This window comes from Colossoma macropomum, unplaced genomic scaffold (assembly GCF_904425465.1).
Source record: "Colossoma macropomum unplaced genomic scaffold, Colossoma_macropomum, whole genome shotgun sequence".
NCBI classification, from domain to species: Eukaryota; Metazoa; Chordata; class Actinopteri; order Characiformes; family Serrasalmidae; genus Colossoma; species Colossoma macropomum.
Window position 1 is genome coordinate 21858927 of NW_023494804.1, and position 16612 is coordinate 21875538.

Consider the following 16612-nt stretch of genomic DNA (forward strand, 5'->3'; position numbering starts at 1 on the left):
CTCGATTATTTTTGCATATTTGCAATTTAATATACAGAAGCTGATTTAAATCAGTTCTGAACCTAAACACGCTGCCTTCCTAGTACATATCCTGTCTAGATTTGATGCTAATGAAGGCTTACAATAGATACGACCGAACTGAAAAACCATCTTCTGCTCCTATCAGCTGGGATATGATAAAAATAAAGATAAAATCTCTAAATTTGGAGATATCGTAAATGTCAATATTTTGCAAAGCTTAACACTTTTGTAAGTCAAGCACATTTAACACAACACTCACACTACAAGGGCCCATGCTACACTTAAAATTATTAAAAGCTCAAATGAAACACCCAGAACCTCCTGAAACTTAAGAAAACATGGCGGCTCTATGTGGACATTATCATTCAGAGAGGTTTGGCGTGAAATGTTTCCATACATAATGTTGAAAATGGTGAAATAATGGGAAAGTTTTCTTTGGGTACTGTTTTGCCTTTGTGCAACCTACATGCACTTGTGCATAAATTTTGCATACTTATCAAACATTCCATCCATCTGGGATGAAAGACATCGAACTTTGTGGGAAGCAAGGTATGGCTTGGCAGGATTTTAGAAGGTCACTACCTTTGGCCACACAGGGCTGCAGCTGTGGTGGAATAGTAGGAACAAAATTCTGCCCAATTCTGCCCAAAAAGCTTACATTAATTTTGATGGTAACCATTGCTTCCATAAAACAGCAATAAAATGCCATTACTGCATGTTTTAGAGGCTCCTCAGCTGAACTATTTTCCTCAGTAATGCTGATGAAATATATTTCAGTGGAAATGTGTATGCAAGTCATTTGCACAACCAAGCAAGTTTATAAGTTATTTTATGTGCTATTTTTTTTTATTATTGCAGCTGTACATTGCTCATTGCTCTCTAGCAGCTCAACACAGTCACAACATTTCACATATAGTGTCCTAGTTAATTTGATGACAGAGTTATGAGTCATGAAAATCCTTTTATTTGAATAGATTAAATAAAAACATCCAAGTCATTCATGGTGTACTTAACCCCTTAATTGGCCAGGCCCACTGGTGGGCCCAAAATTTGATTACTTACGTCTATAACCTAAGAATAGCTCTACCAGTTTGCACTGAAGTCCCTGTAGTTACTGAATAATAAGCCTTAGTAAGTAATAAGCTTGAGATTTTAAGGGATTAACACGAAAAGGCCACTTTCATCCTGACACTACTGTCAAAATGCTATAGTGCTAAATGTACCTTATTTAACTTCATATAACAACAGGTGTATGGCTATATTGCTAAAACCAGAACAGATCTCCTGAATCTGCTCTAATAGTGGGCTAACTTCACTGTACATGTGCCAAAACACTGCTAACAAAAAGTACTGCTGCTGCCAAGTCATACTAACCAGCATTTAAGTGTGATTTCTGTAATTATGTGGTCTGGGTTATTTCCTTTACACCATGCCCCAAAATCTGCCCTGCTTCAGCCTTCAAAACATAAAGCACAATGGGCAAAATGCATGTTGTCTTAAAATGACTCAATTTTTTTGGAACCTCATCTGTGTTGACATTTTTTTCAACAGATGCGTATCAAGGAAGCCCATGCAGCATTTATAGTACAGTGAGTAAACCAAAGAACAGGTCATGCGCCAAGATTAGTAAGGCAACTGAGAAGGTGCATTCTTTGCTGCTGAAGCATGAATCTTTGTGTTTAGGCCATTTTCAAAACAGGTTACTCCATCTGTTCAATGTACAACACAGATCAATCAGCACTGTGTGTTTTCCAACATGTCCGCACATGGAAGCAAGATCCCCAACCAAAACAAGACTTCAGAAGTGCCATAATCTGCTTTACAGGTCTGCTTTGTACAGTAGCTGTCTTGCATCTCATGCATAATATTGCGAATACAAGTGTTTCAGCTTTCTGCTGAAAGGCTACATTTCCGCCTTTGGCTTGGCAGGAAGTGCAGCTATAAAACTCAATGATGTAATTTGCTGCGAGTGAGCTGAACTGTCGCTTATCCACAGAGAAACTTCCTGATGTCTACAAGCCAGTCAGCTTTAGGACACCCTACACTTCCTTTTTGTCAATATTCCCACCTCACCCACCCCCCCAAACTTTCAGATACCCACGTATATCACTTGATCTCTTGTCAAAGCAACAAAAAACACACAATAGACAAGCACATGGTGTTTTTCCTCCCTCAAAGCATCACAGTATAAATGGATAACAGCGAGAACACAGCCCACCACGTGAGAAGCACAAGCTTGACTTCGCCATGGTGGTTATTGGGTTACAGCACTAGATAATGCCATGTGTGGGCAGTCATTGCTAATTCATGCTACTAAGCCAGGCTGGGGCTGAATGCTTCTGGAACATCTTTTATAGGGTCCATATTAGTGCTGCATGAAAGTTCAATAATGGTAAACAATTGAATACTCTAACTTTCAACGCTATTAATTTCAAAAAGAGACTGACAGCGTTGAAAATTAGAGAATTTTAACAATGTAGACACTGTTAAAGTACTGTTTACTCCCCAATCTATACAGTCCATGTACACAAACAAAGCTACAAAAACAGCCTGTTTTGAATTTGCTTTTGTGATGTCACAAAAACCAACTGCCTTTACAGCAGTTTTGCCCAGCCTTTTCAAGCTAAAGTTATAAGGAGCATTTCAGCCTGCACTGTTTTTTAAATGAGGCAATCAGAACAGAGCTAATTTACATATGTCTTAAAGGCACAGTTTGGTTCATTCTGAGAGATAAAGAGAGGCTAGAAAATTTTATCTGGAAAATTCTCACTGTTTTTTGTACATAAAACTACACATATGTCACAAGCAAAAAAATGCACCATATCTGTCTTCAAATAAGCTAACGTTACTTTGACATTGTATTCTGTACTCTGTTAAGCTGTAACAATCCGAGCACTTTTTTGTGTTCAGTCTAATAAACAATCATTGTTTACCGGTTTTAAGTTTAGCCACAGCATCATTTCGGTATCAAGCACTGTGATACTACTACTGTTTGGTATAGTGTAGTGGGTAACACCTCTGTCTTCTATGCTGTAGACTGGGGTTGAATCCCCTTCCTGGGTAGGCACCCTACACTATACCAATGAGAGTCCTTGGGCAAGACTCCTAACACCACCTTAGCTTACCTGTGTAAAGTGAGCCAATTGTAAGTCGCTCTGGATCAGAGCATCTGCCAAATGTAATGTACTACATGTAACAAAGTCAAAATTATGCTACTGTGACAACTCTAGTCTATTTCAAAAAGCTGGGCTAGTACAAATGTGGCTAACAGTCAATTGAGGCCTGATGCAAAGTCAGTTAGGAATGTATACAACTAAAATTTGTTAAACACTGAATGTTCCGTTACAACGAGCACTGAGGTTGAGATCTGTTCTTCACATATCCGACTCACACAGACAACAATATTGAAGTTATGCAGTCACCTTGTTTGTGAGCTAAGGGCATGGGACCTGCTGAGGACAGGTTAGTCCAGTTTGAAGCCTCTCTCAGGTGCACCTCTGCCACACTTTCCACATAACCTAGCAGTGGCATGTCACACCAGTAAGCCTCTACTAGTGCTATTAATAGTGTAGTATCTTGGTTAATTTTTAATTTAGACAGCTTCGCAAGGAAAAGCTAAAAAAGTATGTATTTGATCCATTATACCAGATCATATTGAACATTCAACAAACAGCATTTTCACTTCTTGCTAAAGTCACAAGTTACTGGCTTACTGTGGATCACATAAGCGACGATATGGCTTATGACCAAATTAAGACCTTTTCTGCCTTTTTATCTCCTGAAAGACAATACAAGCACCAAAATAAATATGACCCTTTATTCACTTCAATCACGACACTCTCTAGCCTCATATGTTACTAACTTCATTCCTCTGAAAATTCATTTGTATAGAAAAAGTGATGGGGCTAATTAATGTACATTTTACTTTGCTTTGCAAGGTAAAACCATTATGCTAAAACATGACTGGATCCTGTCTTTTACGCCAACTAATCACAGGGTTCTCAACTCTTTCCAACTATTTGACATAAACTAGGCCTTACTGGTGCAAACAAAGTCATTCAATGTGGTCTAATTTGAAATATCATGTCAAAATTGTTGACAGTGGTGGTGGGAACCAGACGTCCAAGGCTTTTTACGGCTCTAAAAGCTCACATCACAGCATACGATTACATGAAGTGGTTACAAATACTCTGTCTGATGCCGGAGACATTTTGTTTTTTGGCCTAAAATGTAGATTTTTTTGATACATTAATGGGGAAGGCAGTACATACAGAGTATTGTAAAGCAAAAAAATAGACTCCTAAGTTTTTTTTAGGTTTTTGTGTTCGTTTCAGATTTACCACTGTTGTGTCATTTTTAACATTACATCTAAATACACTGGTCATTTTGGATAGTCAATAAAATGGCTATATTTGTGTTGTAGACATCAAGACCCTTGGTTCCCATCACCACCACTGTAGAGAATTCAGCACTTTAAGTTTCTTTACAATGCACCACGTAACACCAAACCCTAATCAATAACTTTGTTTACATCTCAACAATTATATTACGCACGCATTTTGAAAACATGGTGGAAATACTTGAAATACTCAGGTGCCAGAACAACAATCACTGCCAACCTCAAACAAACCCAACCTCACTAAGCATTATTTAGGCCAAGCTCATGTATAATCATTTTAACTATATTGACTATATATAGCTAATGTCCATGTAAACATGGCCGTTTTTGTGTTTAAACTCACTTTGTGCATTCTTACACAGCTTAATGCTTGTTAATGCCGACTGGTGTGGGAGGTTTTTTTTGGCCTTGGAATTCCCCAGAGAGTGAGAGAAAAGCACAATAATCTGGTGCTTTCAATTGTTAGACTGCGGTGTTACGTAGCCAGTTGGACTACCAACAACTGCTATAAAAAGCTCTGGAAAAGAAACGTCTTCTTGATGGGCTACATGCTCAAACATACAGAGAAAAAGGTCTGCTGTGCACACTGGGGAAAACTGGCCCTGCCTTTTGTTCTGTGGAAGCCACGGGACACACCTCCAAGTTTTTATGAGCTTTAAAGGGCCCATATCCTGCATTTTGAGCGGATTTTATTACTTTCCCTCAAGGCTCACATTTGACGTTTGCGAGGGTTTAAGTGCCAAAAACAGTCATAATTCATTTTTACATAACCATTTTCCAACCTCTCCTTCTCCTTGAGGATTACACAGGCTGTTTTTGTTATTGTGCCTTTAAAACTGATATATGTAAATGAGCTATGTGCCTATTGGCTGTCCTGTATTGTGCCTCATTCAAAAAGAAGTGTAAGCGAAACACCCAGTAGAACTTCAACTTGAATGGGCAGGGCTAAACTGCTGTAGGCTGAATAAGCAGACGCGTTGTTTTTTGTGACATCACAAAACAGAACAGAATTCAAAACAATATTAACTGGGGGACTGAACAGTCTGAGACTTGTATTATATAATGTGTTATGCTACATTATCACTCTTATTTTATATAAAGAAGCAGTTTTTAAGATATGTGTTCCTTAAGAGTCATGGCGCCTCCAATGTCTGACGTTTATATATACATATCTACACCCAAAACTTTGTCTGAATCTCAAATGGCTCTCTACACCCTAACTAGTGTACTTTGTAGGTCTTAAAATAATAACTCCTGCACCCAAAACAGTAAATAATAAGTCTAACAAAGCCATCTGGGATTCAGCCACGTGTGCACACTTCCCTGCTAGGATACGTTGTGCGTTTGGGCGAGGAAGGAAAATTTCATGAGTGCACTATATCTATATAGCTAGTGAGTACGGAGCCATTTGGGATACAGCCTTAAACAGGCCACATCTCTTATAGAGAGACTTGATCAAATCAGTCAAGCTAGGTCATTTTCTTTGGAGACGTTAGCATCTAAAAAGGGGAAATGTGGTCGACCAAAGAAAGTAACTGTACCAGGGAAACATCCAAGTTGTTCTCTAGACTAACTAATAAGACCTGTTAACGTGCTAAAAGCCAAAGAAATGGTAAATAAAACTGAGCCCCCCGCCCACACCGCCCTGCTCCTCTTCCCACGCACACGGGCTGTAAACAATCAGCTCTAAAAATATGGAAACATGAACACGGAGGTTAGCATTATGTCTCACCAGCATATTCACACTCCTAACGAAGAGCATACAGGGGTTGTTGAATTCGAGTCAATTTTCTCCACACGCTCGTTTTCCCCCCACAGAAACGCCCCTTAATGGCTTTAAAATGGCAGACGTCCTATTACTAACGTTATTACCTCAGTGTTACCACTCAGCATGGGAAAATACTGCGCGTTCAGTAAAAAAAAAACAACATTCACATGCTGGATTATACGTTGGGTTTGAGGGTAAATACTGCTTTATTATGAGAGCTCATATTTATGACCAGTCTACTTCCTTATAAACCTTATATTATTTGCTCCTATACGTTTTCGAGCATCGTCAGATAATACAAAAGCCCATTCTGAGAATTCAAAGTTGGTTGCCTATTCGAATTTCCCGTTCCACCTTAAATGGTGCAGCAGTTACAGTCTGGCGCCCGAGGCGCCTGTATGTAACTGCTGCACCATTTAAGGTGGAACGGGAAATTCGAAATAAGAAGCAGCTTCGTCATTTTGAGCTGACAAAATTGGGGGGAAAAGTACAGTCTAATACCATACCACCCCCTGCAAGTCCAAAAACACAGATTTACACGTTTACCTCCACGCAAACCCCTGTCGTCCCATCATTATTTGTGCATATATCTACGTATCCACAGTGTGCAAAGTGGAAACACCTCCTAAACAGAAAGCAAGCACTTGGTCCGAGTCGCATGCATGAAGAAAGGGGAGATCAAAACACACACATACCCATCCATTGCACAGAAGAAACAGTGGCGAGGTAAAACGACAGGGTGAGCACAGACAGCGTGGAAATAATAATAATTAAAAAAAACACGCAGAATGTGGGTGCTGTTCAGCACAGCTTCGACTCCCAGCACAGTTTCACTCAGCTCAGCAACAAAGGCGCACACACACTCGCATACACACTTCCTGCTACTGACGTGAGCACAGAAAACACACACACACACACATACACAGGCATGCACAGGCGCCTCTTTACAAAATGGCCTCCCTTTCGTAAACTGACACACCTTTTTTAAGAAGTACAAAACGCATTGTAAGTGCTGAGGTGCTTGTTTCTGGTCGGACCACATGCTCTCCAAACATGGCTGAGAGCAAAACAAGGAGCACAACTGGGCTCTTTGCCATCTCTGATGTTCCTCAGCACCGGGATGAGCACATGGCTGACTTAGGTGGGAACTATAGGGGAGCATTTTGTGCCTGGCAGTGTGTTAAGTGACTTTAAAACGCACAATGCGATGTTAACAACGCTTTGAAGGGCAACCCCACCGAATTTTCACAAAAATTCTACTTGATATAAGGGTTGTGATGTAAACAAATCCATGCGGAGTGGTTTTGTGTGAAATGCTCCGTTTTAGAGAAACTTATAGTCAGAACTGTCCACAGTGGTGGTGATAGGAACCAGACGTTCACCTCTAAAGGCTCCCTCACAGAACGGTATTAAAGATTTTGTATCAAAGATTTTGATACATGCAGGGTGTTGTGAGGCAAAGAATTTTTTTTTCTCAGATTTCCCACCGTTTTACCATCATCAACCTTACATATAAAAGCTCAGAAGACACGTGTAGGCTCAGGTTTTAGTAAATAAAATGGCTACATTTGTGTTGTAAACATGGCGACCCCTGGTTCCTATCACCACCACTGTAAAGAAATCTGAGTCGGTAAGTTTCTCTAAAATAACATCAAACCACGCTGAAAGACTGAGGACTGAATTATTCTGAAATTTTTAAAGATTGGTGGAATTCTCCTTCGTAACAACGTAATATAAAAGCGAGTACAATGGGTTTAACTTCATAAACACTAAATAATAATAATGTAAACAGCAATGTCAGTAATAGCTGATTTTATATTTTTTAGACTCTGCACATATGTACACATTTAAATATTGATCTTTTACACTAAATCTTTAATATATTGTTATTAAAGTGTATTTACTTTTTCCTAGTTAGTTTTCTTAATTTTTTTGTATAGTTGTGAATAGTCTTTGTACTTGTCTGATCTGTTGGTGAAATAAAGTGATTCTGGTTGATAACAATGATTGTCAAGTTCCAGGATCCCGCAGTGGTCCAGATTTCTAACTATGTTCATGCACAGCTGTTTTTAGCAGATATAATAAGGGGTTGATGATATTCTCGCCCTGTCAGAGGATACGACTGAGGAGATGTTATCTTCTCAGGTTCTGGAAACATGTGGAAACTTGTTGCACCAGTTGGACTAGATTTACTGCAGTCTTGTATGCACAAGCAGTTGTGTGTCCATCCTTAGTCATGTGCATATTTCCAGTGCAAAGGTTAGAAAATGCTTTTTGGTGATGCATATTTCTATTGCTACCACAAATATGATCTGAACATGTTAGATTTTAAAGTATCTATCAATATAAAGGTGCTATTTGGTAGCTTCTGAGACAGCTTTCGTAGACTGTGTATCATGTGTATTATATATTTACACCTTCAGAAGCACCAAAAGGCATTTTGTTTGTGTGTCTGCAAAAATGTGTTTTAAATTTTTAATATCCAAGTTATTTTCACGTTACAAGTTATTTGTGTGTGTGTGTGTGTGTATATATATGTGTGTATGTATATGTATATATATATATACACACACACACACACACACACACATATATATATATATATATATATATAATATATATAAGCATATATAGTATGTAATTAAACATAATATTAATTTATTTATTTATTTAAAATTTTATTATTTTATTGTATTCGTCTTCTCTGTCCAGATGGAAAAGACATATAAGAGAACATACCGTAACACGCCCCCCTACACAGCAGAGGGCGCTGAAGATGCATCACCCATAATAATCTTACAGATACTAAGTCATTTTTGTGGCGTTACTAATACTTTAAATAATCTCTGTGGATGGTTCCTATTGGAATTTATAAAGCAATGTAATTTCAAAGTAAATAAATGAATATGGCTTTAGTTCAGCCATGCTACAACTAATTTTAAATCTCACTAAATTTTAAAGTGCCAAAAATGGCGCACAGGAAGTGCGCACGAGTGTGGGTTCTAGCTAGTAAATATCTCGGACTGGGCTAAAGGGCAAATCAGCCCTGCTGATGTTACAAACTGGGCTGTAATTCAGCGCTTTTCTAATCTGTCTTCTCACTGAAACCTGGTGAATTCCTTCACTACGCAATGCTGCAGAATTCGGGGTGAGTGTGTTACTGTAGTTACAGCCGCTCTTCATTTCCTGTTTAGTGAAGTTGATGCTGCAAACTTACCAGCCAGCTTGCTAACATTGAGGCTTTGTGCGTGATTGAAGTCTGTAATATTTAACGTTAGCTGGCTGGTTGCAGTCGCTTTAAATGACTCTGATATTTTGCATACATAGTTGAATGTGAATCTCATCAGGTTTGTGCAAAACTGAAGTGGCACAGTTTGCAGGTCATTATGTATAATGGAGCTGAATGGTGATCTTTGGAAAGAAAGATCCTTTATAAACCAGCAAGAAGCTTTCTACACTAACTTAGTTGTGTGTAATCATAGTAAATGGAATTATCTTCTACATGTGCCAACTAGTACTTTCACTATACCTGATGACTGTATTTGGGGCAAAAGTCTGTGCCAGTGATAATGGCCTCTTCTCCCAAGCTGTGAATAGGTTTAAAGGGCCCATGTTATATATTTTTTTTTGCATTTGTACTTTTTTGTTTTGTTCTGTTTTGTTTTATTTTTATTTGACCAAAAATGGTAAAAGTGACATGTAAATAATTCTACATGACTATTTATATGTCCTAATTCATTTCTACCTGACCATTTCCACTCTTAGAATTAAACAGGCTGTGCCTTTAAGACTGAGCTATGTGCAAGATCTCTGTTCTGATTGGCTGCCCTCTATTGTGCGTTGCTCAAAAAGCAGTCCAGGCGAAACTCTCCTTATAACTTCAGTGCAATTTGGCGGAGCTAAATTGCTGTAGGCTGAATAGACAGGTATATGTAAATAATTATGTAAATAAAATAAAGTCACAAAAGCAGTGAATTCAAATCGGGCTATTTCAGCAGCTGAGTTTCAATACATGGACTACATTGTGAACGGTGCATCTCAAAACTTTGCATACTACATCTTATTCTAGAAAAAGTTTGGTTTTCCATGATGTGGTCCTTAAAGACTGCATGTAAAAAACATTGCTTTGCATGTGTTGCTTGGTGCTTTTAGCAACATGCTGTTGTAGGTCTAACTTGGACAATGACCTGTGCATTGATACAGAAGGCTGTCCGGATACACCCTGTTTATCACGGGTGCGAGTCGAGGCATTGGTAAGGCCATCGCTCTCAAAGCTGCCAAGGACGGTGCCAATGTGGTCATAGCAGCCAAAACTGCCGAAGCCCACCCCAAGCTGCCTGGCACTATCTACACAGCTGCTGAAGAAAGTAGGCCATCAGAACAATGTTGTAAAGCCAAACAGTACAATTACTGGGTTTTGAGATTGTGTCTGGTGTAATAACTGCTTAATAGGATCTGTTTTGACTGTCGGGCAGTTGAAGCAGCAGGCGGGAAGGCTTTGCCGTGTATCGTGGATGTCCGCGATGAGAAGCAGATCAGTGATGCAGTGGAGAATGCAGTGAAAGAAATTTGGAGGTGAGTCACAGACACAACAGATCAAGTCTAGCTAGGATATTGCTACTCTAGCATGAAGCTTGGCCACGCTACTGGCCACCCCAGTTATGAAAATCAATCAGCTATCTTCAACAAAGCATCAATAACACTTCATGGTAAAAATCTGCCATGAGTGTACCAATCAGTTATAAGAGAATTATGCTGCATTTAATAGCGTATCTTGCTGTGATTGGCTAATCTGCTGAGCAGACAGGTGAATGAATGTGCACTGCGTCCTTCAGCTGTGCTGCTCTGTGAGATGAGACTATTTAATGGTGAAATGAGTTAACTATCAAAAATTAGACATAAATAATTGTTTCACACTAACTAATCACCTAATGAGTAACTTCTATTGTCTGTCTATATGAAATGTTTTTTTAATGTTAACACTGTACACTAAAAAAGTGATGCATTTAATTTACATGATTCAAATACATAATTTCCTCGTGAAAGACAGAAACAGGTTACATCAATACAATCTAGTCTTGTGCTTTACTTTTGGTAGTAGTTGTATGGATCTATTTTTTTTCATGTGAAAATGATGGATTGATTTAAATAGGTGTAGAAAAAAAAACAATACGCCACTTTTTATGTCATTTTAAGAGAGTAATTCTATTTTCTTTAGTTTTATTTAGTATTTAGATCAGTCCTAATAAAATCTCCTCTGGATCCTTTGATTTACGTTTGATTTTGATTTAAGTCATTAAGGAGCCAAAACACTGCTAACACTGCAGCATATTAAATTGACATTGCAAAACTGGCAACAGGTTCTTTGAGTGTTCATGGTTCAATATAGAATCATGAACACTCAAAAAAACCCTTTGCAAGAATAAACATTTAAATTAAAGGGTTCTTTGCATCATGAAAGGTTCTTCAGATTCATTTCTGTCACAGAGAAACCCAGCGTAGACCCAGTGTAATGAAAATAGTTGACAATGTTAAAAGCTGATGAATTTCTCAGAGCATCAGCCTCTCACATGTAAAAGTGTAAATGGTAAAATTTGACGCTAAAAAAATTTGACAGGGTTTGCTACACCAGAGTCCCTAGTATGGACATGACGCCGACTGCAGTCTATTAAGACGAAGCTCAAAGTATGGGGTGATTCACTCGTCAGTATTGTTTGACCGACAACAAGTCAGTCATTAGCACATAGACGTAATGGAAGTAATGTAATGTAAGCATGACTAAAAACTTCCCCATAACACCCCAATGTGTGTCGTGCGGAGTATTACATGCAGTAAAAATAAAAATAAAAATAAACATTACCTCTTGCAAAGAAAAACAGTTCCAAATTTTGTCATGCAGACCTATTAGTTGGGAAGAAAGGTTCTATTGTTCTAATGTTAGTCTTCTGCTCATTATAACTACAGGAATTGACATCTTGGTGAACAATGCCAGCGCAATCAGCCTAACTGGGACTCTGGATACTCCCATGAAGAAAGTGGACCTTATGTTGGGCATCAATCTCAGAGGAACATATCTGACGTGAGCAGAAACATAGTTAGACTGTAAATGTCTATGTTGCATATATATATGACTGATCAAGTGCCTCCAGACTTAAAGGGTCCACAATTTTCCGTCCTGTCTTTATCCCACAGATACAATTAAACAGGCTGTTTTTGTTACTGTGCTCATGTATGTAAAAGACCTCTGTTCCTATTGGCTATATTGTATCTCATTCAAAAAGTAGTGTAGGTTGGAACAACACTCCTTATAACTTCAGTGTGAATGGGCGGAGCTAAACTGCTCTGGGCTGAATAGGTGGAAATATGTAAATGTGTTGTTTTCGTGACATCACAGAAACAAAGTTATTTCTGTAGCTTAATTTCCATGTATGGACAGTATGGATGGTGTTTATTTCATACAAGTTTGAAAGTACAAAATTGACAATATGGGCAAAACAGTCTGCTTAATTCCAAGGGTTTAAGAGAGTTTGGATGAATGATCATGTAATAGCCTGTTTTTGGTACCTATGTTATAAGAGGCCTTCAGGGGAAAATACAGAAAATGCAAGAAAAGCATAAGATTATATTTTATAGATAATAATGTTTTGTATTGCTGTATGTTTCTCTAACCTCTGATTTTTGTCAAGCAATTATCTTTCCATCTTCTTGTGAATTAGGTCTAAACTGTGCATCCCACATCTCTTGAAGAGCAAGAACCCTCACATTCTCAACCTCAGTCCCCCGCTGAACCTTAACCCTGTATGGTTTAAAAACCACACAGGTGAGCATCGAGAGGCCTCAGACCATTTCAGGGGGTCTACTGTTATGATATGGGCTTTTCTTTTACATATTCTAACTCTCTATGCAGCATACACCATGGCAAAATATGGCATGTCCATGTGTGTCCTTGGAATGGCTGAAGAATTCAGGGGCTCCATTGCTGTGAATGCCTTGTGGCCTAGAACAGGTAAATTCTATTTGACACCATCACCAGTGTTTACGGCTATATTCAGATGGTAATTGCAATGTAACTACTATGATCATTCATTGTTTGTTTTCTTCTATTTATGTTCAAAGGCATTCAGACGGCTGCAATGGACATGCTGGGTGGATCTGGAATAGCAAAACAGTGCAGGAAAGTTGAAATTATGGCTGACGCTGCTTACGCCATCCTCTGCAAACCTGTCAGCTATACAGGACAGTTCATCATTGATGAGGACATCCTCAAGAAGGAGGGCATTAAAGACTTTGATGTATACGCAGTCGAACCAGGTAAGCTGTTTTTAACTTTTCTTCAGATACCTCAATTTATTTTCGCCAAATTTGTTAAAATCATTTCCCTTTGAAATATGGCAGTGTCTAAAAACATTTAGACAAAGTACATCTTAATTCAAAATATATTCCCTGCGTTACCTATGAACAAATAAGGCTGTAAGTACGATAAGCCTACTGATGTTTATTTCACTCAGGCCACCCACTGCTTCCTGACTTCTTCCTGGATGATGAGCCAGAGAAGCTTGAGAAGATGATGGAGCAATCTGGTGAATGCTGTTAATTAATTGATAGTAAATGCTAATGCTTATTATACAGTGGCCCCAAATGTATTTGAACACTTTTCTGGGCCAATGATGAAACCTCATAATTAATAATCAATAATTATTGGTAATTAAAGTGGCCAGTATTTACCATTTTACATTTTGCACTTTAAAACAAGTTTACACTGTAATCCATGTATGAAGTGCTGTGAGAATAAGAATCTTGACACGACAATCAGACATGCCTGTTATTAGAAACATGCACATTATATAATGGCCACCTTTAGTGACTGTACATGTGTCAATGCATTTTTTATAGATAATTGTTATATGGGACTGGCAATATATATTGTGCATCCCTAGTTAGATGAATTTCCCTTTGCTGTGAATTTTTTTCTCAGGTGCCAGTCCTGCTTTCAAGGGTGGAAAAGTCAGTGCTGAAGCAGCTCTCAGTGGACCCATTGGTGGAACTTTTAACGTGATCAAGGGAATTCTCAGTCCAGAGCTGGTCAAAACCACGCAGGGAGTTTACAAATTCGACCTGTCAGGTGTGTCCTGACCATCGTTGCTGTGTCTAAACTAGCCACATTAGGTCTCTAAGTGTCTTGCTGTACATGTATTGACAAAAGCAGCAAAAAGAGTGTTTGTTTTATGTTTGTTTTCCAGGGAAGCATCGTGGAGTTTGGTACATTGACCTGAAGAATGACGCAGGCAGTGTGGGCAGTGGGGAGCCACCAGTCAAAGCTGATGTCGTGATGAGCTTGGACAGTGACGACTTTATCAAGATGTTCTCAGGTAAGAAAACTTGCTTTACTATATTCGTCCACTGCTCATATAAAATGCAAAATAACTGATGTACACTGACTGTCCAGAAAAAAAATGAATTAGCCACTTAAAGGGCCCATATCATGGAAACGCAAACTTCCTTTTATTTTTATTTTTAAATAAAGATATCTGAAGAAGTATGTAGATGCTGTTAAAGTTTCAAAACTTACCCAGTATATACATACGTAATATACGTAAAATCTGTGCTCCAAAAACAGTCCGTGTTGAATTAATAGTCCCTGTGATATCACAAGAACCAACTCTTGAACATATATCCACCTATTCACCTTACAGCAGTGTAGCTCTGCCCAGTCATATTGAAGTTATTATAAGGAGTGTTTCAGCTTGGAGTGTTTTGGAATGTGGCACAATACAGAGCAGCCAGTCAGAACAGAGGTCATTCATCTTGTCATCTTGTATCGGTCTTAATATAAAGAGAGGCTGGAAAATGGACACGAATTTTGAACATTTTTACAGTATCCGTTTCACTCATGCATTAAAGCATCATGTGAAAGTAAATTCATATATATCAATAAAGCCATCACTGTATTGATGCATGTATCATGTGTCACTGATTTGGAATAACAGGTCCTCTGACACCTTGGCCACACCCTCTCCACAAACTGTAAACCAGACCCATAATGACAGAATGTGCCAGGTGAAGTCATTTTCTGGCTCTGCATTGGCATGTATGACGTGAAAATAGCAAAAAATTTCCAAAAACTACATTGTGTTGTCAGACGAAATTTCAAGCCTTTTAGCGTTGTGAGACGACGCTATAAGCCAGTTTTGCAGCTGTTAGTGCTAACTAGCCTCACAGTGGAGTGGGCGTGGTAGGGGATCAGGGGTCCCCTCTGATATTTTGCTTGTCTGTCTTTTCATCTTATTTAAAACTTCTGACACAGAATGAACTCTATAGATTCCTTTAAGGGTTAATGAATATCAGGGTCACATAATGTAACAAAAGAAGTAATTACAGTTTATTACTTAGTAATAAGCCACTTGAAGCAGTGGAATGAGAGCTAATATTAACTCTGTCTACAGGGAAGTTAAAGCCAACCATGGCGTTCATGTCCGGCAAGTTGAAGATCGAGGGGGACATGACCCTAGCCATCAAAATGGAGAAGATGATGAGCTTGATGAACAAGTCCAAGCTGTAGGATCAACCTTTCTTCTGCCTTAATTAGTGCCCACCTTTTCTCAGGTGTTTAAGAGCAGCTGGTTAATTAATTGTACTGAAAGTCATGTGGGCTGTGGAACTAAATTGACAAGGAGGTTTTTAACCCTTAGTTTTTTGGACCATTTTTAATGTAGTTTATTTCTATTTAAGTCTGTTGTGATGCAGCAGGCTGAATGTACATGCATTTGAATTAGTCCAGTTATGTTGAGCTGTGAGATGCTTCTCACATGTCCATGACTAAACAGCTGTGGAACTGAACCCATTGAACCGAAGACGTTTAATCTCCAGTCATATTTAACCAGCACTATAAAACAAACAAATAACTGCTGGTGTGCATAAAGGGCATGTTTTCAACTGTACTTTCACACAGCGCCAATGGACTTCATCCAGATCTATCAGATAAAGTCGAAGCAGGAAAGGGATTGCCAAAAAACACTAATGCTTGGTGTCTTGATATGTTAAATAGACACACAACAGTTAAACTGCTGAATATTATTTGCTGTTAAATTCTAAGACAGTTCTCTACAGTTCCTGTTTCTGCTCGTTCATGTTGATGTATTTGCTTAATTTTGCCTTAAAATTGTAATAAACAAATCAAATTCAAACTGGACTGTGCTCGTTTCCAAATTACACATTTTGTTGATTTTTTTTTTTTTTTAATGCAAAAAAGTTCACATCCTCTACAGCAGGGGTCTTTTTTATATATAATTTTTTTTTTTAATTGGATATTTAACCCAATTATCTCCCCAATTTAGTCGTCGCCAATTCCACCCGCTAGTTAGGACTCCCCCAATCACACAATACTATCAACGCTAGGAGGGCGAAGGCTAACACAGGCTTCCTCC

General features: G+C 38.6%; 2 protein-coding genes across 5 annotated transcripts in view; one reads left to right on the forward strand and one right to left on the reverse strand.

Moving 5' to 3' along the window:
* The window catches only part of ptbp3 (polypyrimidine tract binding protein 3), a 97724-nt gene extending 90637 nt beyond the window's left edge, over nucleotides 1-7087 (reverse strand). For 2 of the 4 annotated variants that reach the window (XM_036595070.1, XM_036595072.1), the window contains exon 1: nucleotides 6884-7087. Coding sequence is in view for 1 of the 4 variants with exons in the window: in XM_036595069.1 (XP_036450962.1) it covers nucleotides 6153-6182 (30 nt within the window). In the remaining 3 variants the exon portion in view is untranslated. Of the gene's footprint in view, nucleotides 1-3443; nucleotides 5202-6152; nucleotides 6515-6883 lie in introns of those variants that run through there. The other 2 variants (XM_036595069.1, XM_036595074.1) reach the window with 2 other exon arrangements.
* A 2077-nt stretch (nucleotides 7088-9164) lies between these two features.
* LOC118824305 (hydroxysteroid dehydrogenase-like protein 2) lies at nucleotides 9165-16372 on the forward strand. The gene is given in 12 exon segments (XM_036594358.1): nucleotides 9165-9336; nucleotides 10392-10555; nucleotides 10664-10749; nucleotides 10751-10763; nucleotides 12153-12267; nucleotides 12905-13008; nucleotides 13096-13194; nucleotides 13305-13499; nucleotides 13697-13768; nucleotides 14164-14310; nucleotides 14429-14557; nucleotides 15632-16372. Coding segments are annotated over 12 exon segments (1257 nt in total). The 5' UTR covers nucleotides 9165-9319; the 3' UTR covers nucleotides 15748-16372.
* The last annotated feature ends 240 nt before the right edge of the window (nucleotides 16373-16612 follow it).